At 41.6% G+C, this 17,169-nt stretch overlaps 1 protein-coding gene across 1 annotated transcript in view; it reads left to right on the plus strand.

The window, feature by feature from the left end:
• Positions 1-17,169, plus strand: part of LOC127005742 (neural cell adhesion molecule 2-like) — a 178,878-nt gene that overhangs the window by 143,020 nt on the left and 18,689 nt on the right. Inside the window, exon 8 of the mRNA XM_050874854.1 lies at positions 12,281-12,411. Coding sequence (XP_050730811.1) covers positions 12,281-12,411 — 131 coding nt within the window. The remainder of the gene's footprint in view (positions 1-12,280; positions 12,412-17,169) is intronic.

Consider the following 17,169-nt stretch of genomic DNA (forward strand, 5'->3'; position numbering starts at 1 on the left):
TACCTAAGTGGCTTAGGGCGAGGTGTTTAGTCCCTCTGAGCAAGAATTTTACTTTCATTTTTCTTTTTTCTTTTTTTTGCATCATGTGAACCCAGTAAGTTTTCTCTCCCTCCCTCCCAGGACCCTTCCCTCCCTCAATCTCTTCCTCCCTTCATCCATCCCTCCCTCCCATCTTTTTTCCTCCGATTTTCATCATCTCCCACTCACTTTTCTGTCATTCATCCTTCATTCATTCTCTCCTTTTCCATTCTTCTGTTTATTTCCTCCCTCCGTATCTTCCTTCCTTCCTTCCTTCTCTCTTTACTCCCTCCTTCTCTTCCTTCTTTCCAACCTTCCGACCTGCCTTCCTTCCTTCCTTCCTTCCATCTCTCCCTTCCAGTTATTCCTTCCTTCCTTCCTTCCTTCCTTCCCTCTCTCCCTTCCAGTTATTCCTTCCTTACTTCCTTCCTTCTTTCCTTCCTTCCTTCCTTCCTTCCTTCCGTTTTCCTTTTCTTCCTCTATTCCATACCTCTATTCCTACCTTCTCTTCTTCCATATCACCGAAAATTCACGTGGATAACACACACACACACACACACACACACACACACACACACACACACACACACACACACACACACACTCCCCCGCCACACATACACACACATAACCCCCTTCCCCCCCACACACACACCTAACCCCCTACCCCACCCACACACTAATCAATTACAAAGACAAAACAAAAACATAAAAAGTATTCGAACCTGCATTCTCAGGTACAAAAAAACTCAGCAGCATGAAATCAGCGCAGCGAACGCCTTCCCTACGGTATAATCAGGTGTTCAAAGGTGAAAACTCAGTGATTAGCGAGGCAGGTAAAGGTGGGCTGGAGGGGGAAGGAGACGAGGGAAGGAGATGGAGAGGAGATAGGATGTAGATGAGGATAGGATGAAGAAAATGAAAGGTAAGAGGAAGAGTGAGAGAGAGATTGTAGAGGATTAGGAGGAAAAGAGAAATGTGAAGATCCTTAGAGAGAGAGAGAGAGAGAGAGAGAGAGAGAGAGAGAGAGAGAGAGAGAGAGAGAGAGAGAGAGAGAGAGAGAGAGAGAGAGAGAGAGAGAGAGAGAGAGAGAGAGAGAGAGAGAGAGAGAGAGAGAGAGAGAGAGAGAGAGAGAGAGAGAGAGAGAGAGAGAAAGAGAAGAGGGAAGAGAAGGAAGAGAAGAGGACATATACAGGAAAGGCAAAAATCAGAACAAAAAAATAATACAACTGATAAAAAAAATGACGAAAACTAGCCAAAAAAAAACATACAAGGACAACAACGTACTACAAGGCCAAACAAAAAAAGCAAAAAAAAAAAAAAAAAAAAAGGAAAACGGAAAAACAAACACTCAGACTTGCGTAGAGCTATACACCCCTTGCAAAAAATAGAGCAACACAAAAAACTTACCAAAAACATAATAGACAAAAAACACCTACACATAACCCCCATCATCATTTCTTCCCCCCACCAACCCCTACCCCCCCACCCACCCTCTCCCCACCCCCCTTACATAGCTTAACACCCCGTAGCAAAAAATAAAGCAACACATAAAATAACAAAAAAAAAAAAATAAGAGACAAAACACCTTTTACACATCCCCCCCATCATCATCTCTTTCCCCCCCTTACCCCCCTCACCCCTACCCCTACTCCCCCACCCCACCCCAAGAAGAAGACGACAGAGAGCTGGATCCGAACAAAAAAAAACAATCCTTAGAAAAACAAGGAAAAAACAAAGACAAAATAAAGCAAGAGACACAAAAAACATCCCCCTTAATCACCCTTCATCCCTCACCCCTATCCCCCCCCTTCACCCTCCCCCTCCAAAAAAAGACAAAAGAGAACAGGACCCGAACCAAAAAAGCAATACATAGAAAAACAAGAAGAAAACAAAGACAAAAACAAGCATGAGACACAACCCCCCCCCCTCTAATCACCCCTCACCCCTACCCCCCTTCACCCCTCCTAAAAAAAGACAAAAAAGAACCGGATCAGAACAAAAAAACAAGAAAAAACAAAGACAAAAACAAGCATGAGACACAAAACACCACCCCCCCTAATCACCCCATATCCCTCCCTCCTCCCCCCTCCTTCACCCCCCATCCTAAAAATAGACAAAAAAGAAATGGACCCGAACCAAAAAGAAAAAAAAAAAAATAAAGGATAATATACCCTTTCACAACCTCCCCCCCCCCTCATCATCATCCGCCATCACATCCCTCCCCATCATCCCCTCCCCCTACCCCCAAAAAGAACAATCCGGATTACCCTGGCAGCACGGGAGGCGAAAATCTGCAAGAAATCCTGAAAATCCACCCTTTGAGACACCTTACCTCCACGCCTAAACCCGCGTTCTGGGGAGATTCGCTGAGAGGGTGGAAGGGGAGGGGATGGGAGAGAGGGAAGGCTGAGGTGGTGGGTAGAGGTGGCTGATGGAGGGAAGGAGGAGATAGGATGGATTACTGGAGATGGGGTGAGGGTATAGGTGGGATAACTGGTGATGGGGAGAGGGGAGAGGAGAGAAAAAAGGCAGGGAGGGAGGTGAGTGGAGGTAGCTGTAAGTGGGGGTGGGAAGGAGGGTAGATGATGGTTAAAGGGGGGTAGCTGGGAAGGGGAGGAGAGAGGATGAATAACAGTAGACGGGGAGAGGGGAGAGGAGAGGAAAGAGGCAGGAAAGGGAGGGGAGAGTGGAGGTAGCTGTTAGTGGGGGTGGGGAGGGGGGCGGGTAGATGATGGTTGAAGGGGGGTAGCTGGAGATGGGGGAGAGAGGGGGCTTAGCTAGAGACAGGAGGGGAGGGAAGGGGAAAAAACGGACTGAAGAAGGGTGTTGAGGTTGAAATAACAGACAAAGGGGGCTGGAAAAGAGAGAGGAAAAAGGGGATTGAAGAAGAGGCTGGAGATGAAATAGAAGGAACAGAGAAATGGGGTTAAAATGAAGAACAAGAAAGTACTAGATGGAAAAAGAAGCGTCACAGTGAAAGAAAGGAAAATCGATAAAAGAAAGAAAACAAGAAAGCAAGACTGAAAAAAGGAAAAGAGAGGAAAAAGAGAGAAAGAAAGAAAGAAAGAAAGAAAGAAGAGATAAAAGATAAGACGTAATGAAGCAAAGGATAAATAAAGAAATTGCAGGAGGAGACAGAGAGGAGACCAAAAAAGAGCTGATGGAAAATAGATGAAAGAAAAAAAACAGAAAGCAAGACTGAAAGAAGGAAAAGAGAGAGAAAGAGAGAAAGAAAGAAGAGATAGAAGATAACACGTGATGAAGCAAAGGATAAATAAAGAAACTGCACCTCACCCCTATCCCCCCCCTTCACCCTCCCCCTCCAAAAAAAGACAAAAGAGAACAGGACCCGAACCAAAAAAGCAATACATAGAAAAACAAGAAGAAAACAAAGACAAAAACAAGCATGAGACACAACCCCCCCCCCTCTAATCACCCCTCACCCCTACCCCCCTTCACCCCTCCTAAAAAAAGACAAAAAAGAACCGGATCAGAACAAAAAAAAACAAGAAAAAACAAAGACAAAAACAAGCATGAGACTCAAAACACCCCGCCCCTAATCACCCCATATCCCTCCCTCCTCCCCCCTCCTTCACCCCCCATCCTAAAAATAGACAAAAAAGAAATGGACCCAAACCAAAAAAAACAAAAAAAAAATAAAGGATAATATACCCTTTCACAACCTCCCCCCCCCCTCATCATCATCCGCCATCACCATCCCCCTCCCCCATCATCCCAACCCCCCCACCCCCCAACCCCCCAAAAAAAGAACAATCCGGATTACCCTGGCAGCACACGGGAGGCGAAAATCCGCAAGAAATCCGCTGAAAATCCACTCCTTTGAGACAATCTTTTACCTCCACGCGCCTAAACCCGCGTTCTGGGGAGATTCGCTGAGAGGGTGGAAGGGGGGAGGGGGGATGGGAGAGAGGGGGAAGGCTAGAGGTGGTGGGTAGAGGGGGTGGCTGATGGAGGGAAGGGGAGGAGATAGGAGGGATAACTGGAGATGGGGAGAGGGGAGAGGAGGGATAACTGGAGATGGGGAGAGGGGAGAGGAGAGAAAAAAGGCAGGGAGGGGAGGTGAGAGTGGAGGTAGCTGTAAGTGGGGGTGGGAAGGAGGGTAGATGATGGTTAAAGGGGGGTAGCTGGGAAGGGGAGGAGAGAGGAGGGATAACTGTAGACGGGGAGAGGGGAGAGGAGAGGAAAGAGGCAGGAAAGGGAGGGGAGAGTGGAGGTATAGCTGTAAGTGTGTGTGTGTGTGTGGGGGGGCAGATGATGGTTGAAGGGGGGTAGCTGGATATGGGGGAGAGAGGGGGCTAGGCTAGAGACAGGAGGGGAGGGAAGGGGAAAAAACGGACTGAAGAAGGGTGTTGAGGTTGAAATAACAGACAAAGGGGGCTGGAAAAGAGAGAGGAAAAAGGAGACTGAAGAAGAGGCTGGAGATGAGATAGATGGAATAGAGAAATGGGCTTGAAATGAAGAACAAGAAAGTACAAGATGGAAAAAGAAGCGTCACAGTGAAGGAAAGGAAAATAGATGAAAGGAAGAAAACAAAAAAGCAAGACTGAAAGAAGGAAAAGAGAGAGAAAAGAGAGAAAGAAATAAAGAAAGAGGAGATAAAAGATAACACGTAATGAAGCAAAGGATAAATAAAAAAAACTGCAGGAGGAGACAGAGAGGAGACCAAAAAAGAGTTGATGTAAAACAGATGAAAGAAAAAAAGCAAGAAAGCAAGACTGAAAGAAGGAAAGGAGAGAGGAAAGAAAGAAAGAAAGAAGAGATAAAAGATAACACGTAATGAAGCAAAGGATAAATAAAGAAACTGCAGGAGGAGACAGAGCGGAGACTAAAAGAGAGTTGATGGAAAACGGATGAAAGAAAAAAAACAGAAAGCAAAACTGAAAGAAGGAAAAGAGAGAGAAAGAAAGAAAGAAAGAAGAGATAGAAGATAAGACGTAATGAAGCAAAGGATAAATAAAGAAACTGCAGGAGGAGACAGAGAGGAGACCAAAAGAGAGTTGATGGAAAACGGATGAAAGAAAGAAAACAAGAAAGCAAGACTGAAAGAAAGAAAAGAGAGAGAAAAGAGAGAGAAAAAAAGAAATAAGAGATAAAAGATAACACGTGATGAAGCAAAGGACAAGGAAAGGAACTGGAAGAGGAGACAGAGTGGAGAGTTGATGGAATGGAGAAGAAGAAGAGGAGGAAGGATTTTTACTTATACTTCAGAGCTTCCATAAAAGGCTGATCTTCTTTTATAAGTTCCGACACCCTTCTCGTAACACTGTAATACCCCCCATGTACACACACACACACACACACACACACACACACACACACACACACACACAAACACAAACACAAAAACAGACAAATTCATATACAAACACAAACACATACGCACGAACACAAACACACATACACAAAGATAACTAAAACACACAAACACACACACATACGTACAAACACCTTTCATACAACAAAACAAACGTAAACAAAAGAGAGACAAACACACAAACAAACAAAAGAAACCAAAAACACACACACACACAAACAAACAAACACACAAACAAAAGGTAACGAGCCACGTGATTGTCATTTTCATTTTCATTCACCTGCACGTCACTCTCCCTTGTCACCTTCGCCCTCGCCGCCTCGCTCACCTTCGCGCGCAGGTAATGGTTGTCGTTACCTGCGTTAATTGGGCGAGGAATCGATCACATTACCTGGGAAGATGCCGTTAAATAATCCAGGTGCCTCAAGGATAATGAAATTTCTGAGCCAGGGGAGGAAGAAGCGACGCGAGCTGCAATCTTGAGGGAAAAGGAGAAAGTGGAGATGCTGAAAAAGGAGGAAAAAGTGAGATAGAAAAGTGAGGGGAAAATGAAGGAGGAAAACAGAAAAAAAACATCGAGAAGGGAAAAAATAGGAAAAGATAAGGAGGAGATGGTATAAGAGGTAGAAAAAAAGGTGAGAGAAAAAAGGAGAAAGTGGAGATGCTGAAAAAGGTGGAAAAAGTAAGTGGAAGGTGAAATAGAAAAGTGACGTAGAAAAGGTGGAAGGGAAACAGAAGAAAAAAACGTCGAGAAGGGAAAAAATAGAAAAAGATAAGCAGGAGATGGTATAAAAGGAAGAAAAATATATGGTCGTGCAAATGAGAAAAGAGGGAGGAGAAAAATAAAGATAGAAGGAAGCTACCAAAAGGAGAATGGACAGGAAGGGTAAAAACGGGAATAAAGAAAATAAATTAGAGAAACAAAGGAGAGAGAAAGGAGAGAATGCATAGGTGGAGAAGAGGAAACGTAGAAAATAAAAAACAAAACGGAGATAAAGGGAACAGAGAAAGCAGAGAGTAGGAGAAAATTGATTAAATAGATTAACAAAAGAATGGAAAAAAAAGATGAGGAGGAGGAGGAAAATAAGGACTAGAGGAAGATAAAAGGGAAGTTGATAAGAGAAAAGGGAAAGAAATAAAGATGTAGAAAAGGAAGAAAGAAGAAAGAAAATACAGAAAAGGTGAGCAATAGTGAATGGTGAAGAGGGGAAAAGGAGGAAAGAATAGGAGGAAGAAGAAAAGATACAGAGAGGAAAGAAAGAGAGGAAAAATATACAAATAGTGATGAAGGAGGAAGGGAAGGGAAAAGAATGTATGAAGGAAAGGTGAAGAGAAGGGTGAAGAGACGGAGAGGAGAAGAATGACAGAGAGAGGGAGAGAAGGGGAGAGAAAAGATTATGGGAGAGAAAGATGGAGAGAGGAAAGAGAAAAATAACATCCGTGTACCAGGACGTGAGTGATGAGGAAGAGAAGGGTGAAGGAAAGAGAGGAAGAAAAGAATGGGGAAGGGAGAGAAAGAGGAAAGGAAAACAAGGAAAGGGAGGGAGGGAGAAATGGATAAAAGAGACAAGATTATGAGTACGTAAATGATGAGAAAGGTAAAGGTTAAGGAAGGAGGAAGAGAAGGAAAGGGAAAAAAGAGGCAAGAAAGGAGAGAGAAAAAGGAAAGGAAAACAAGGAAAGGGAGGGAGGGAGAAATGGAGAAAAGAGACGAGATTATGAGTACGTAAAAGATGAGAAAGGTAAAGGTTAAGGAAGGAGAGGAAGAAGGAAAGAAAGGAAGAAAGAAAGGGAGAAGGGAGAAAAAGAGGAGAGGAAAACAAGGAAAGGGAGGGAGGGAGAAATGGAGAAAAGAGACAAGATTATGAGTACGTAAAATATGAGAAAGGTAAAGGTAAAGGAAGGAGAGGAAGAAGGAAAGCGGAAAGAAGGAAAAGAGAATGGGATAAAATGAGGGAGGGTAAGAAAATAGAAAAGAAGATGGAAGGGGTTGAAAGATGCTGAAAGAAGAAAGAAAAAACAAGATACAAACAAAAGATAGAAGAAAGGAAAGAGAAACGGGAAGAATGAGAAGATGAAAGAACAAGAATAATGGATGAAGATGTTAAGAGGAAAAATAAAAAATAAAAACATATACAAGAGATGATTAAGGAAGAAATAAAGAAAAGAGGGAGATATGGAAAAAAATGAAAGGAAAAAGTTAGGTAAAAAGAGGAAAGAAAAAAGAAACAAAAAAGTACAGGTATGAGGGAAGGAGAGAGATGAGAAAAGAGTGTACGAAGGGAGGAAAAGAGATGAAAAAGATAAAAATTAAAAAATTAAAAAGCTGGTATGAGGAAAAGAGGCTGATGAAAGAACGTAGGAAGGGAGAGAAAAAGGAGATGAAAAAAAGGAAGAAAGAAATAAAAGCAAATACGAAAGAAGAAAAAGGAAAGAAAATACAAAGGAAGAGAAAAAGGAGATAAAAAAAGGAAGAAAGAAATGGAAGCAATTACGAAAGAAGAAAGAGGAAAGAAAATACGAAGGAAGAGAAAAAGGAGATGAAAAAAAGAAAATGAAAATGAAAACAAAAACTCCCGGTATGAGGGAAGGTGAGCGATGAGGAAAGAACGTACCTGAGCACACCTGCCCCGCGCCTAATTACCATATTGGTGTGAGGTAATTACTGGCGCTAATGAGCTCATCAACTCTGCTCGCGGCGGGTGATTTGTTTATGAGGGAGCGACTGTGTCTCTGATGGCGCCATTAAACTTTCTTAATGCCGTGATTTAGTTGTGATCAAGGGCGACTCGGAGCTTGGCAAGGAAATCAGTACAGCTAATGACTTATTTATGTGTTCCGTTTATTTTTTTGTTAATTAATTATTCATCGACTTATCCATCATTTGGGAGAAAGAAATAACAGTAAACTAATACGGATAATGTTGATGTAATTAATAACGAAATAGAAAACGGGCAAGGAAAATGGACACGGGAAACAGGAATGAAAAACGGAATAAGAAGAAAAAAGAAGGAGTAGAGAGATGTTGAGAGAAGAAAGAAAAACAAGATACAAGAAAAAGATAGAAAGAGATAAAGGAAAGAAAGGAAGAAGGAAAGAGGAAGGGAAAGAATGAGATGGAAGAAGAAATGATGGAGGGAAAGATAATAGAATAGAAAAAGAAAAAGGAAGGAGTAGAGTGATGTTGAGAGAAGAAAGAAAAACAGGATACAAGCAAAAGATAGAAAGAGATAAAGGAAAGAAAGGAAGAAGGAAAGAGGAAGGGAAAGAATGAGATGGAAGAAGAAATGATGGAGGGAAAGATAATAGAATAGAAGAGGAAAAAGGAAGGAGTAGAGAGATGTTGGGAGAAGAAAAGAAAACAAGATACAAGCAAAAGATAGAAAGAGATAAAGGAAAGAAAGGAAGAGGGGAAGACGAAGGGAAAGAATGAGAAGATGAAAGAACAAAGATACAAACAAAAGATAGAGAAAAAGATAAAGGAGAGAAAGAAAGAAGGAGAGAGGAAGGGAAAGAGTGAAAAGATGAAAGAAGAAAGATACAAACAAAAGATAGAAAGGGATAAAGGAAAGAAAGGAAGAAGGAGAGAGGAAGGGAAAGAAGGAGAAGATGAAAGAACAAAAATAATGAAGGTATGAAGATGTTAAGAGGAAAAATAAAAACATACAAGAGATGATAAAGAAAAATATAAAGAGGTGTTATGACTTACCTCCTTCTCTTTTCCTCCCTTCCTTCTTCCTTCCTTTCTTTACTTTTTTCTCTTATTCATTTCTACGGGTTCATATTTTTCTCTATTTTCTCTATTTCTCCTTTCCTTTTTTGTTATCCTCTCTTCTTTTCCTCCATTCTTTGTTCCTTCCCTTCTTTACTTCTTTCTCTTAATCATTTCTCACGGGCTCATGTTTTTTTTCTATATTTTCTCTATTTCTCCTTCCCTTTTCGTTTTTTCCTCTCCTTTTTCTCTCCCTTCCCCCTTTCTTTCTTCCTTTCTCTCCTTTTTCTCTCCCTTCCCCCTTTCTTTCTTCCTTTCTCTCCTTTTTCTCTCCCCTCCCCCTTTCTTTCTTCCTTTCTCTCCTTCGCCCTTCCCTTCCTCTTTCCCTCCCTTTCTTTTCCCTTCCTTTCTTTACTTCATCTTTTTCTTATCATTTCTCACGGGCTCATATTTTTCTCTATTTTCTCTATTTCTCCTTTCCCTTTTTTTGTTTCTCCTCTCCTTTTTCTCTCTCTTCCCCCTTTCTTTCTTCCTTTCTCTCCTTCACCCTTCTCTTCCTCATCTCTCACACCCTGGTAAAAGTATATTATTTTTCTCTATCCTCTCCACATTTTTCCCTCTCATATTCTTTTCTCTCTCCTTCTCTCCCTCTCTCCGTTTTTTTATGTATTTATCTTGTTTATTTTTTTTATAATTGTATGCATTGATTTAACTTTGAACAGAGAGCTCAATACATGTACCTACTTCTATATTTTTTTTTTGTATTGTTTCTTGATTAAATTATTCATCGACCTTTGGACCTTTTTCGTTGTTTGTGTGTGTGTTCGTGTGTGCGTGGGTGTGTAGTTTTTTTTTCTTTCTTCTTTATTTTCTTTTTTTCCAAACCTCTATATCTTGCTTTTTTTTCTCTGATATTCCTCTCTTTTTTTCCCTCTCACCTCTTCACCATTCACTAACGCTCATCTCTACTGTGTTTTCCTTCTTTTTCCTTCCTTTTCTGCTTCCTTATTTCCTCCCCTTTTCTCTAATATTCTTCCCTTTGTAATGTATATAATATTTAATGTAAGAAAGTATGTGTCGAAATTTACGGCCATAAGCACCTACGTGTCCACTAACATCCTGTGGCGTGATGCTGAAAAAGAAAAAGAGAAAAAGAAATAAATAAAAGAAAGAAATCAGAAAAAAATAAGTAAGAAAGAAAGAAAGAAAGAAAGAAGATAAGAAAGCCTGAGCCCATTCATTTCGACACATACATTCTTACATTAAACGGCCACCTCTTTGGATTCTTTTTGTGAGCAGCGAGTAACGGACTTTTTTTTTATTAATATTTACTTTTTGTGTGCCCTTGAGCTGTCTCCTTTGTTGTAAAAAAAAAAAAAAAAAAAAACATTATATATATTACACCTTCCTTAGTGCTGTGATCTAGTCGTGATGAAGGGAGTGCTAGATTTTTATTATTAAAGTCAATTTATTTACCTGATTCGATATAAGCCGTTTGTGTATGCTTCTTAATTTATATATATTATGTTTTTGTTAATTTGCATCTAGCTACACATTAATTTAACTTAGTTGGTGCTGTTAAAGATTTGCTCGTTATTAAAATGGGGGAGCACGTTACTTTGGCAATGACGGGCCGTAGCAGGGTGCCGACAGACCGAATCGAGGACTGGCGTGTCTCTGAATTTAACTGTCTCGGTGCTTTTACTCATCTGCGACCAGGATAGTTTGGCGGTGGACAGATGGTTAAAAACATGTAAGAAAACTCTCAAACGAATGATGTCATGGGAAGAAAAACATAATTACTGAAAATATATAAAGAAAAATGGAAAAAGAAGGATGGCTAAAAATATGTAACAAAAACTCTCAAACGAATAATGTAATGGGAAGAAAACAAAACTACTGAAAATATATACAAAAAAAAGGAAAAAGTATGAAGGAAGAACGTGAATTTTCTGGACTAGGCGAAGAAACAATAACAGAAAGGGATAATGTTGATGTAATTAATAACGAAACAGAAAACGGACAAGAAAAACGGACACGGGAAAGAGGAATGAAAAACGGTAACTACTGAATATATATAAGAAAAATAGTCAGAACGTGAATATCCTGGACAAGGCGAAGAAACAAAAACAGAAAAATAATACGGATAATGTTGCTGTAATTAATAACGAAATAGGAAAGGAGAATAATAAGAGAAAAAGTGTGATGGGATGTGAATGAGGAGCAAGATGAGGGAGAGATGAGAATAAAGGAGGGAGGAAAGGAAGGAGGGAGGGAGGGACGGAGGGCAACAGAAAAACAAGAAAAACGAACACGGGAAACAGAGCAGAAAACGGGAATGAAAAAACGGAATAAAGAACAGATATGGAAAACGGAGTAAAGAGCGTAAAAGAAAACGGAATGACGGTGATGAGCGATAAAGCATCATTAGTACAGGTGTGTCTTTCGTAAGGCTGCCGCTTGATTGGGTGATTGCTCAGACAGGTGCGGCTGATTGCTCCTCTAACCTTTACACGGGCAGCGAAAATGACCCATAAATAAGTATATATAAATTCCTGGACTTAATCATTTCTAGTGTTGCAATAATATCTAACTCATTTTTTTCTTTCTATGTATGTATGAATGTATGTATGTATGTATGTATGAATGTATGTATGTATGTATTTTTAGAGTGTTGCAATAATATCCTTCTCATTTTTTTCTCTCTCTCCCTATGTATGTATCTATGAATATATGTATGTATGTATGAATGTATGTATGTATGTATCAATCTATCTATCTATCTATATATTCATCTGTCTATCTATTTATCTGTCTGTCTACCTGCACATAACACTTCATTTCATTCCTATTTCTTTTTTTTTCCTTTTTCTCTTTTCTCTCTCCCTCTTACCTCACATCTACTCCCTCATTTTCCATCTTCCCTTTCTCCCTTATACTTCTCCCTCCTTTATTTTCTCCCTATGTCTCTCTCATCAACCCTTCTTTTTCCCTTATTCTTTTCTCTTCTCTTTTCTCTCACTGCCTTCTTCTCCTTTCCCTTTTCCCTTCTTTATTCCCTCATCCTTTACCGTTCCTCCCTCCTTCTTTCCTCTCACTTATCCTTTCCTAAGCTCCTTTTGTCTCCTACTTCCCCTCACCCCCTTCCCTCTCCCCTCCCTTTGCATTCCTCTACCCACTTTCTCACAATCTTCCTCTCTCTCCCCCTACAGATCCCCCTCGCCTCAAGCTCCGCCCCGGCCACAGCCTCTCCCTCAGCCACATCAAGGAGGGAGATGACGTGTACTTTGAATGTGAGGTGCACGCCAACCCCCCTGTCGAGAACGTGCGCTGGTTCCTACAGGTGAGAAGGTGTACAGGTGTTTGCGTGTGTGTGTTGGGTGGGTGTGTGGGGGGGTGGGGGGGGGGGGGGGGGAGTTGAAGGGGGTTGGGAGTTGAGTTTTTTTATTATTACTGGAACGCAGAGAAAAGAAAGGAAATAATTGCGGGAGAGTTAGTGTTTTTTTCCCTCTCTTCCTTTCTTCCTCTCCTTTGTTTGTTTGTGTGTGTGTGTGTTTGTGTGTGTGTGTGTGTGTGTGTGTGTGTGTGTGTGTGTGTGTGTGTGTGTGTGTGTGTGGGTTGGGGTTGAAGGGGGTTGGGGGGTGGGGGTTAAGGGTTTTTATTACTGGAACGAAGAGAAGAGAAAGGAAATGGGAGATAATTACGAGTGTTACTGTTTTTTTTCCCTCTCTTTCTTTCTCTCTTCTTTTCTTTCTCCTTTCCTTCTCTCATCATTGCATCCTTTGTTTGTTTGTGTGTTCGTGTTTGCGTGGATGTGTTTTTTTTTTCTTTCTTCTTTCTTTTCTTCCTTTTTTTCCCTAACCTCCACTTTCTTGCTTTTTTCCTCCGATCTCTCTCTCTCTCTCTCTCTCTCTCTCTCTCTCTCTTTGGTGGACTCCTTTTATGCTCTTTCCATGTTGCTTTTGCCCTCCTCCTCCCTCCTTCCTCCTTCCTCCTCCTCCTTCCCTCTCTCCTTTCCTCCTTTCCTCCCATCACACTCCTTCTCTCTTATTATTCTCCTTCTCTTTCTCCTTTCCGTCATTTCCGTTTTCGTCTTCTCTGTTTCCTATTTCCTATCTTCGTTTTTATATATATTTCTTTGTTTCCTTTCTGTACCTCTTTTGCTCCTTCACCTATTGCTTTCTCCTTCCTCTCTCTCTTCCTCTTTCTCTTTTAACATCGCTTTCTTTGTCTCTCATTCATTATTTTCTATTTCCGCTTTCTGGTTATCATTTTTCTGTCTACTGTTTATTTTATTTTTTATTCTCTATCTATGTCTTTAAGCTTCCTTCCTCCCTTCTTTACTCTTCCTTTCTCTCTCTCTCTTCTTTATTTTACGCCATTTTTGTCTTTCTATTTTCACTATTCTATTCATTGCTATTTTTTTTTCTTTGCTTTGTACGTCATTTGTTTTTTCCTTTCTCCCTTTTTCTCTTCTTCCTTCCATTACTCTCTCTTTCTCTCTCTCTCTCTCTTCTATTTCGTTTACCTGTTTCCGTTTTCCTTCTCTCAATGTTCTCTTTTATATTTGGTTTTGTTTATCTTTCCCTCTCCCTTATGCTCCTCCTCCTCCTCCTCCTCTTCTTCCTCTTCCTCCTTTACTCTCTCTCTCTCTCTCTCTCTCTCTCTCTCTCTCTCTCTCTCTCTCTCTCAGTCCATTTTTCTTCCTCACTTTGATTCACGGTCTTCCTGTCATCTTTATTTTTGTCTCTCTTATTTCTCTTTACTCTTTCTCTATTCCTTCTTTCGTTCGCTCCTTCCTATCGTCCTTCGTTCGCTTTGTTCCTTTCTTCTTCTCTTAGTCTTTTCTCTTCAATATATTTTCTCTCTTCCTCCGCCTTTCTCTCCCTCACTTCTATTCGTAGTCTCCATTTCTCTCTCTCTCTCTCTCTCTCTCTCTCTCTCTCTCACTTTTTCCTCCTTTCTCTCTTTCTCCCTCTTTGTGTCCCTTCATCTCTCCACTTTATCATATTGTGTCCTCTCCTTCCCTTTGTCCCTCTCCTCTCCCTTCCCGTCCATCCTTCTTCACCTTTTTTTCTCCCTTCTAATCTCCTCCTCTCCTTTCTTTCCTTCCCACCATCCCTCACCTTTATCATTTTCTCTTCCTCTTCTTCCTTGCTTCTCTTGTCCCTCATCGTCGTCTCTATCCATTCCTCTTTCTCATCTCTTCCGTGTCCTTTAGAGAAACTGCAATAATAGAGTGAAAATATCCCATAATGAACACCACTGAGTGCCGGGGATTGAACCCGGGCCTTCTGAATAGAGGTCAGGGCAGCAAACCAACTACGCCACCGACGAGCTACAAGGTCACCGCGCCAGAGGCCACTTCTGCACCCAATACCTGACGCCCCAACCCTGCACTGTGGACGGGTTCGATCCCCGGCACAGAGTGGTGTTCATTATGAGATATTTTCACTGTGTTAATACAGTTTCTCTAATGTAAATATACACCGTATGTGCCAAAAAGGGTTGATTAAAAGAGATTCCGACAGGCACGAGTGTGAGCGGGGTCATCTTCACCTTCATGTCCGCAGTGCGGGGCTGGGGCGTCAGGTGTTGGCCGCAGAAGTGGCTTCTGGCGCGGTGATCTTTTAGCTCATCAGTGGCGTAGTTGGTTTGCTGCCCTGACTTATACTCAGAAGGCCCGGGTTCGATCCCCGGCACTCAGTGGTGTTCATCATGGGACTTGTCCTTCCTCTTTCATCATTCCTTTTTCGACTGTCTCCTCTTTGACCTCCCTCCCCTTCCTCTCTCATTCCTTCCCAATCCCTCCCATTCTCCGTCTCTGTAGCGCCATTTTTTGTTCATTCTTCCCTCTCCCTCCCTCAATCCAACATTCATCCTTCCCTCCCTCCTCCATCTCTCCCACCCTCTCCCTACATCCCTCTCTCACACTCTCGCCCTACATCCCTCGCTCTCTCCCATTCTCTGTCCCTCTCCGTCCCTTCCTCTTCCTTCCCCTCTCCTTCCTGCTCCCTTCCTAACGCCCTTCCTATCTTTCTTCCTCGTTCCCTCCTTCTCTCTCCCTTCCTCCTTCCCCTCCTCCCTCCATATTTCTCCCTTCTTCCAGCACTCCCTCCCTTTCTCCATACCTCCTTCCCTCTCTTCCCTCCCTCTATACTTCCTCTTCACTCACTCCCTCTCATCTTAACCCTCCCTTTCCCTCCCTCTCAGCTCTTCCTACCGCACTCCCATTCTCTCCCTCCTCTACCTACCTACCTCCCTCCCTCCTTGTCTCGCCAATGGATTTCTTTTTATCGCACCTTCGTCTGGGCTGAGGCGCCGCGCCTTACCTGAGCAAAAAGGGGCAAAAACGCAGGTAATCTATAGGCGTGGATGCATTAATACCTCGTTATAAGCCCATCAGCTGAGGAGAGGAGGGCGGGAAGCTGCACATTAGAGAGAGAGAGAGAGAGAGAGAGAGAGAGAGAGAGAGAGAGAGAGAGAGAGAGAGAGAAGGGGGGGTAGGAAAAAGGTTTAAGGTTATGTTATTATGAGCCATTATTATCATTCTGTACTCTCTCTCTCTCTCTCTCTCTCTCTCTCTCTCTCTCTCTCTCTCTCTCTCTCTCTCTCTCAAAACAATACGCATTCACTTCAGAACAAAAAACAAGAACAAAAAGAACGTTGTATTATGACGAGAGAGAGAGAGAGAGAGAGAGAGAGAGAGAGAGAGAGAGAGAGAGAGACAGAGGATCGGATTCTGTGCGTTTGCCTATTCAATCCTTTTTTTTGTTCTCTCTCTCTCTCTCTCTGGTTTGATATCATGTTTTGCCTTTTGTTCATTTCCCTTTACCGGCACATTCTTTTTTTTGTTCGTTCTTTTGTGCGTGTTTGAGAACGTTCTGCATCGTTTATTTCCTTTCCTTCATTAAATTCTCGCTATCTCTTCATTTCGATTATTATTGGTCTTTATTTTTACGTCTACGGCTCTTTTGTTGTTTTGTTTTCATTCGTCTTACGCCGTTTAATATATTTTGCATTGTTGTTCCCGTAATGTTATTTTTCCTTTCTTCATAACGGTCAATTTGTTTACTGGTTTGTCTGTTTTCTTTGCCTTTGTTTTGAGTCATTTAGCAACACCCAATTTTGTTTACCGCAATTACTGTATTAAGTTAGGTTAGGTTAGGTTAGGTTAGGTTAGGTTAGGTTAGGTTAGGTTAGGCATTCAATTTATTTCTGCAATGCAACCAAGTACTCCAATCTTTGCCATCTACCTTATATATCAAAATAATTTCATCGTTTTCAGTCCAATCTTGTTATGCTCACCCACACTCCTGTATTCTTTCCCTTTTATGATTTCTTTATTGCTATGGGGTTGGATTCTACCATAACAGCCTTCCGATATATGTATTTCCTCCTCCCTACGACTTAATCACTACCACCATAACCACCACCACCACTACCTTCAACACCACCGCCATCACCATCCTCCTTCCATAAACCATACACACAGCTCGCAAATCTATCCCACTTCAATCTCTCATTCCCTCTTATCCTTTTCCTTCCTTCCTGGCGTCTCTTCAGTTTTTAGGAAGGTAACGAGAAAGGGAGTCGAGGTTACAAGCTTTCAAGAGGGAAGATCGGCACCTATTTTTATCGCATTTTAATCTAATCTTGTTATGCTCACCCACACTCCTTTATTCTTTCCCTTTTATGATTTCTTTATTGCTATGGTGTTGGATTCTACCATAACAGCCTTCCATTGTCTGTATTTTCTCCTGCTTACGACTTAAACACTTTCAGGAGGGAATATCGGCACCTATTTCCATCGTATTTTGATCCAATCTTGTTATGCTCACCGTCACTTCTTTATTCTCTTCCATGTATGATTCATTTATGGCGAAGGTGTTGGATTCTACTATAACAGCCTTCCGTTGTCTGTATTTTCTCCTGCCTACGACTTAAACACTTTCAGGAGGGAATATCGGCACCTATTTTTATCGTATTTTGATCCAATCTTGTTATGCTCACCGACACTCCTTTATTATCTTCCATGTATGATTCATTTATCGCGATGGTGTTGGATTCTACTATAACAGCCTTCCTCTGTCTGTATTTC

This window comes from Eriocheir sinensis, chromosome 30 (genome assembly GCF_024679095.1).
Source record: "Eriocheir sinensis breed Jianghai 21 chromosome 30, ASM2467909v1, whole genome shotgun sequence".
NCBI classification, from domain to species: Eukaryota; Metazoa; Arthropoda; class Malacostraca; order Decapoda; family Varunidae; genus Eriocheir; species Eriocheir sinensis.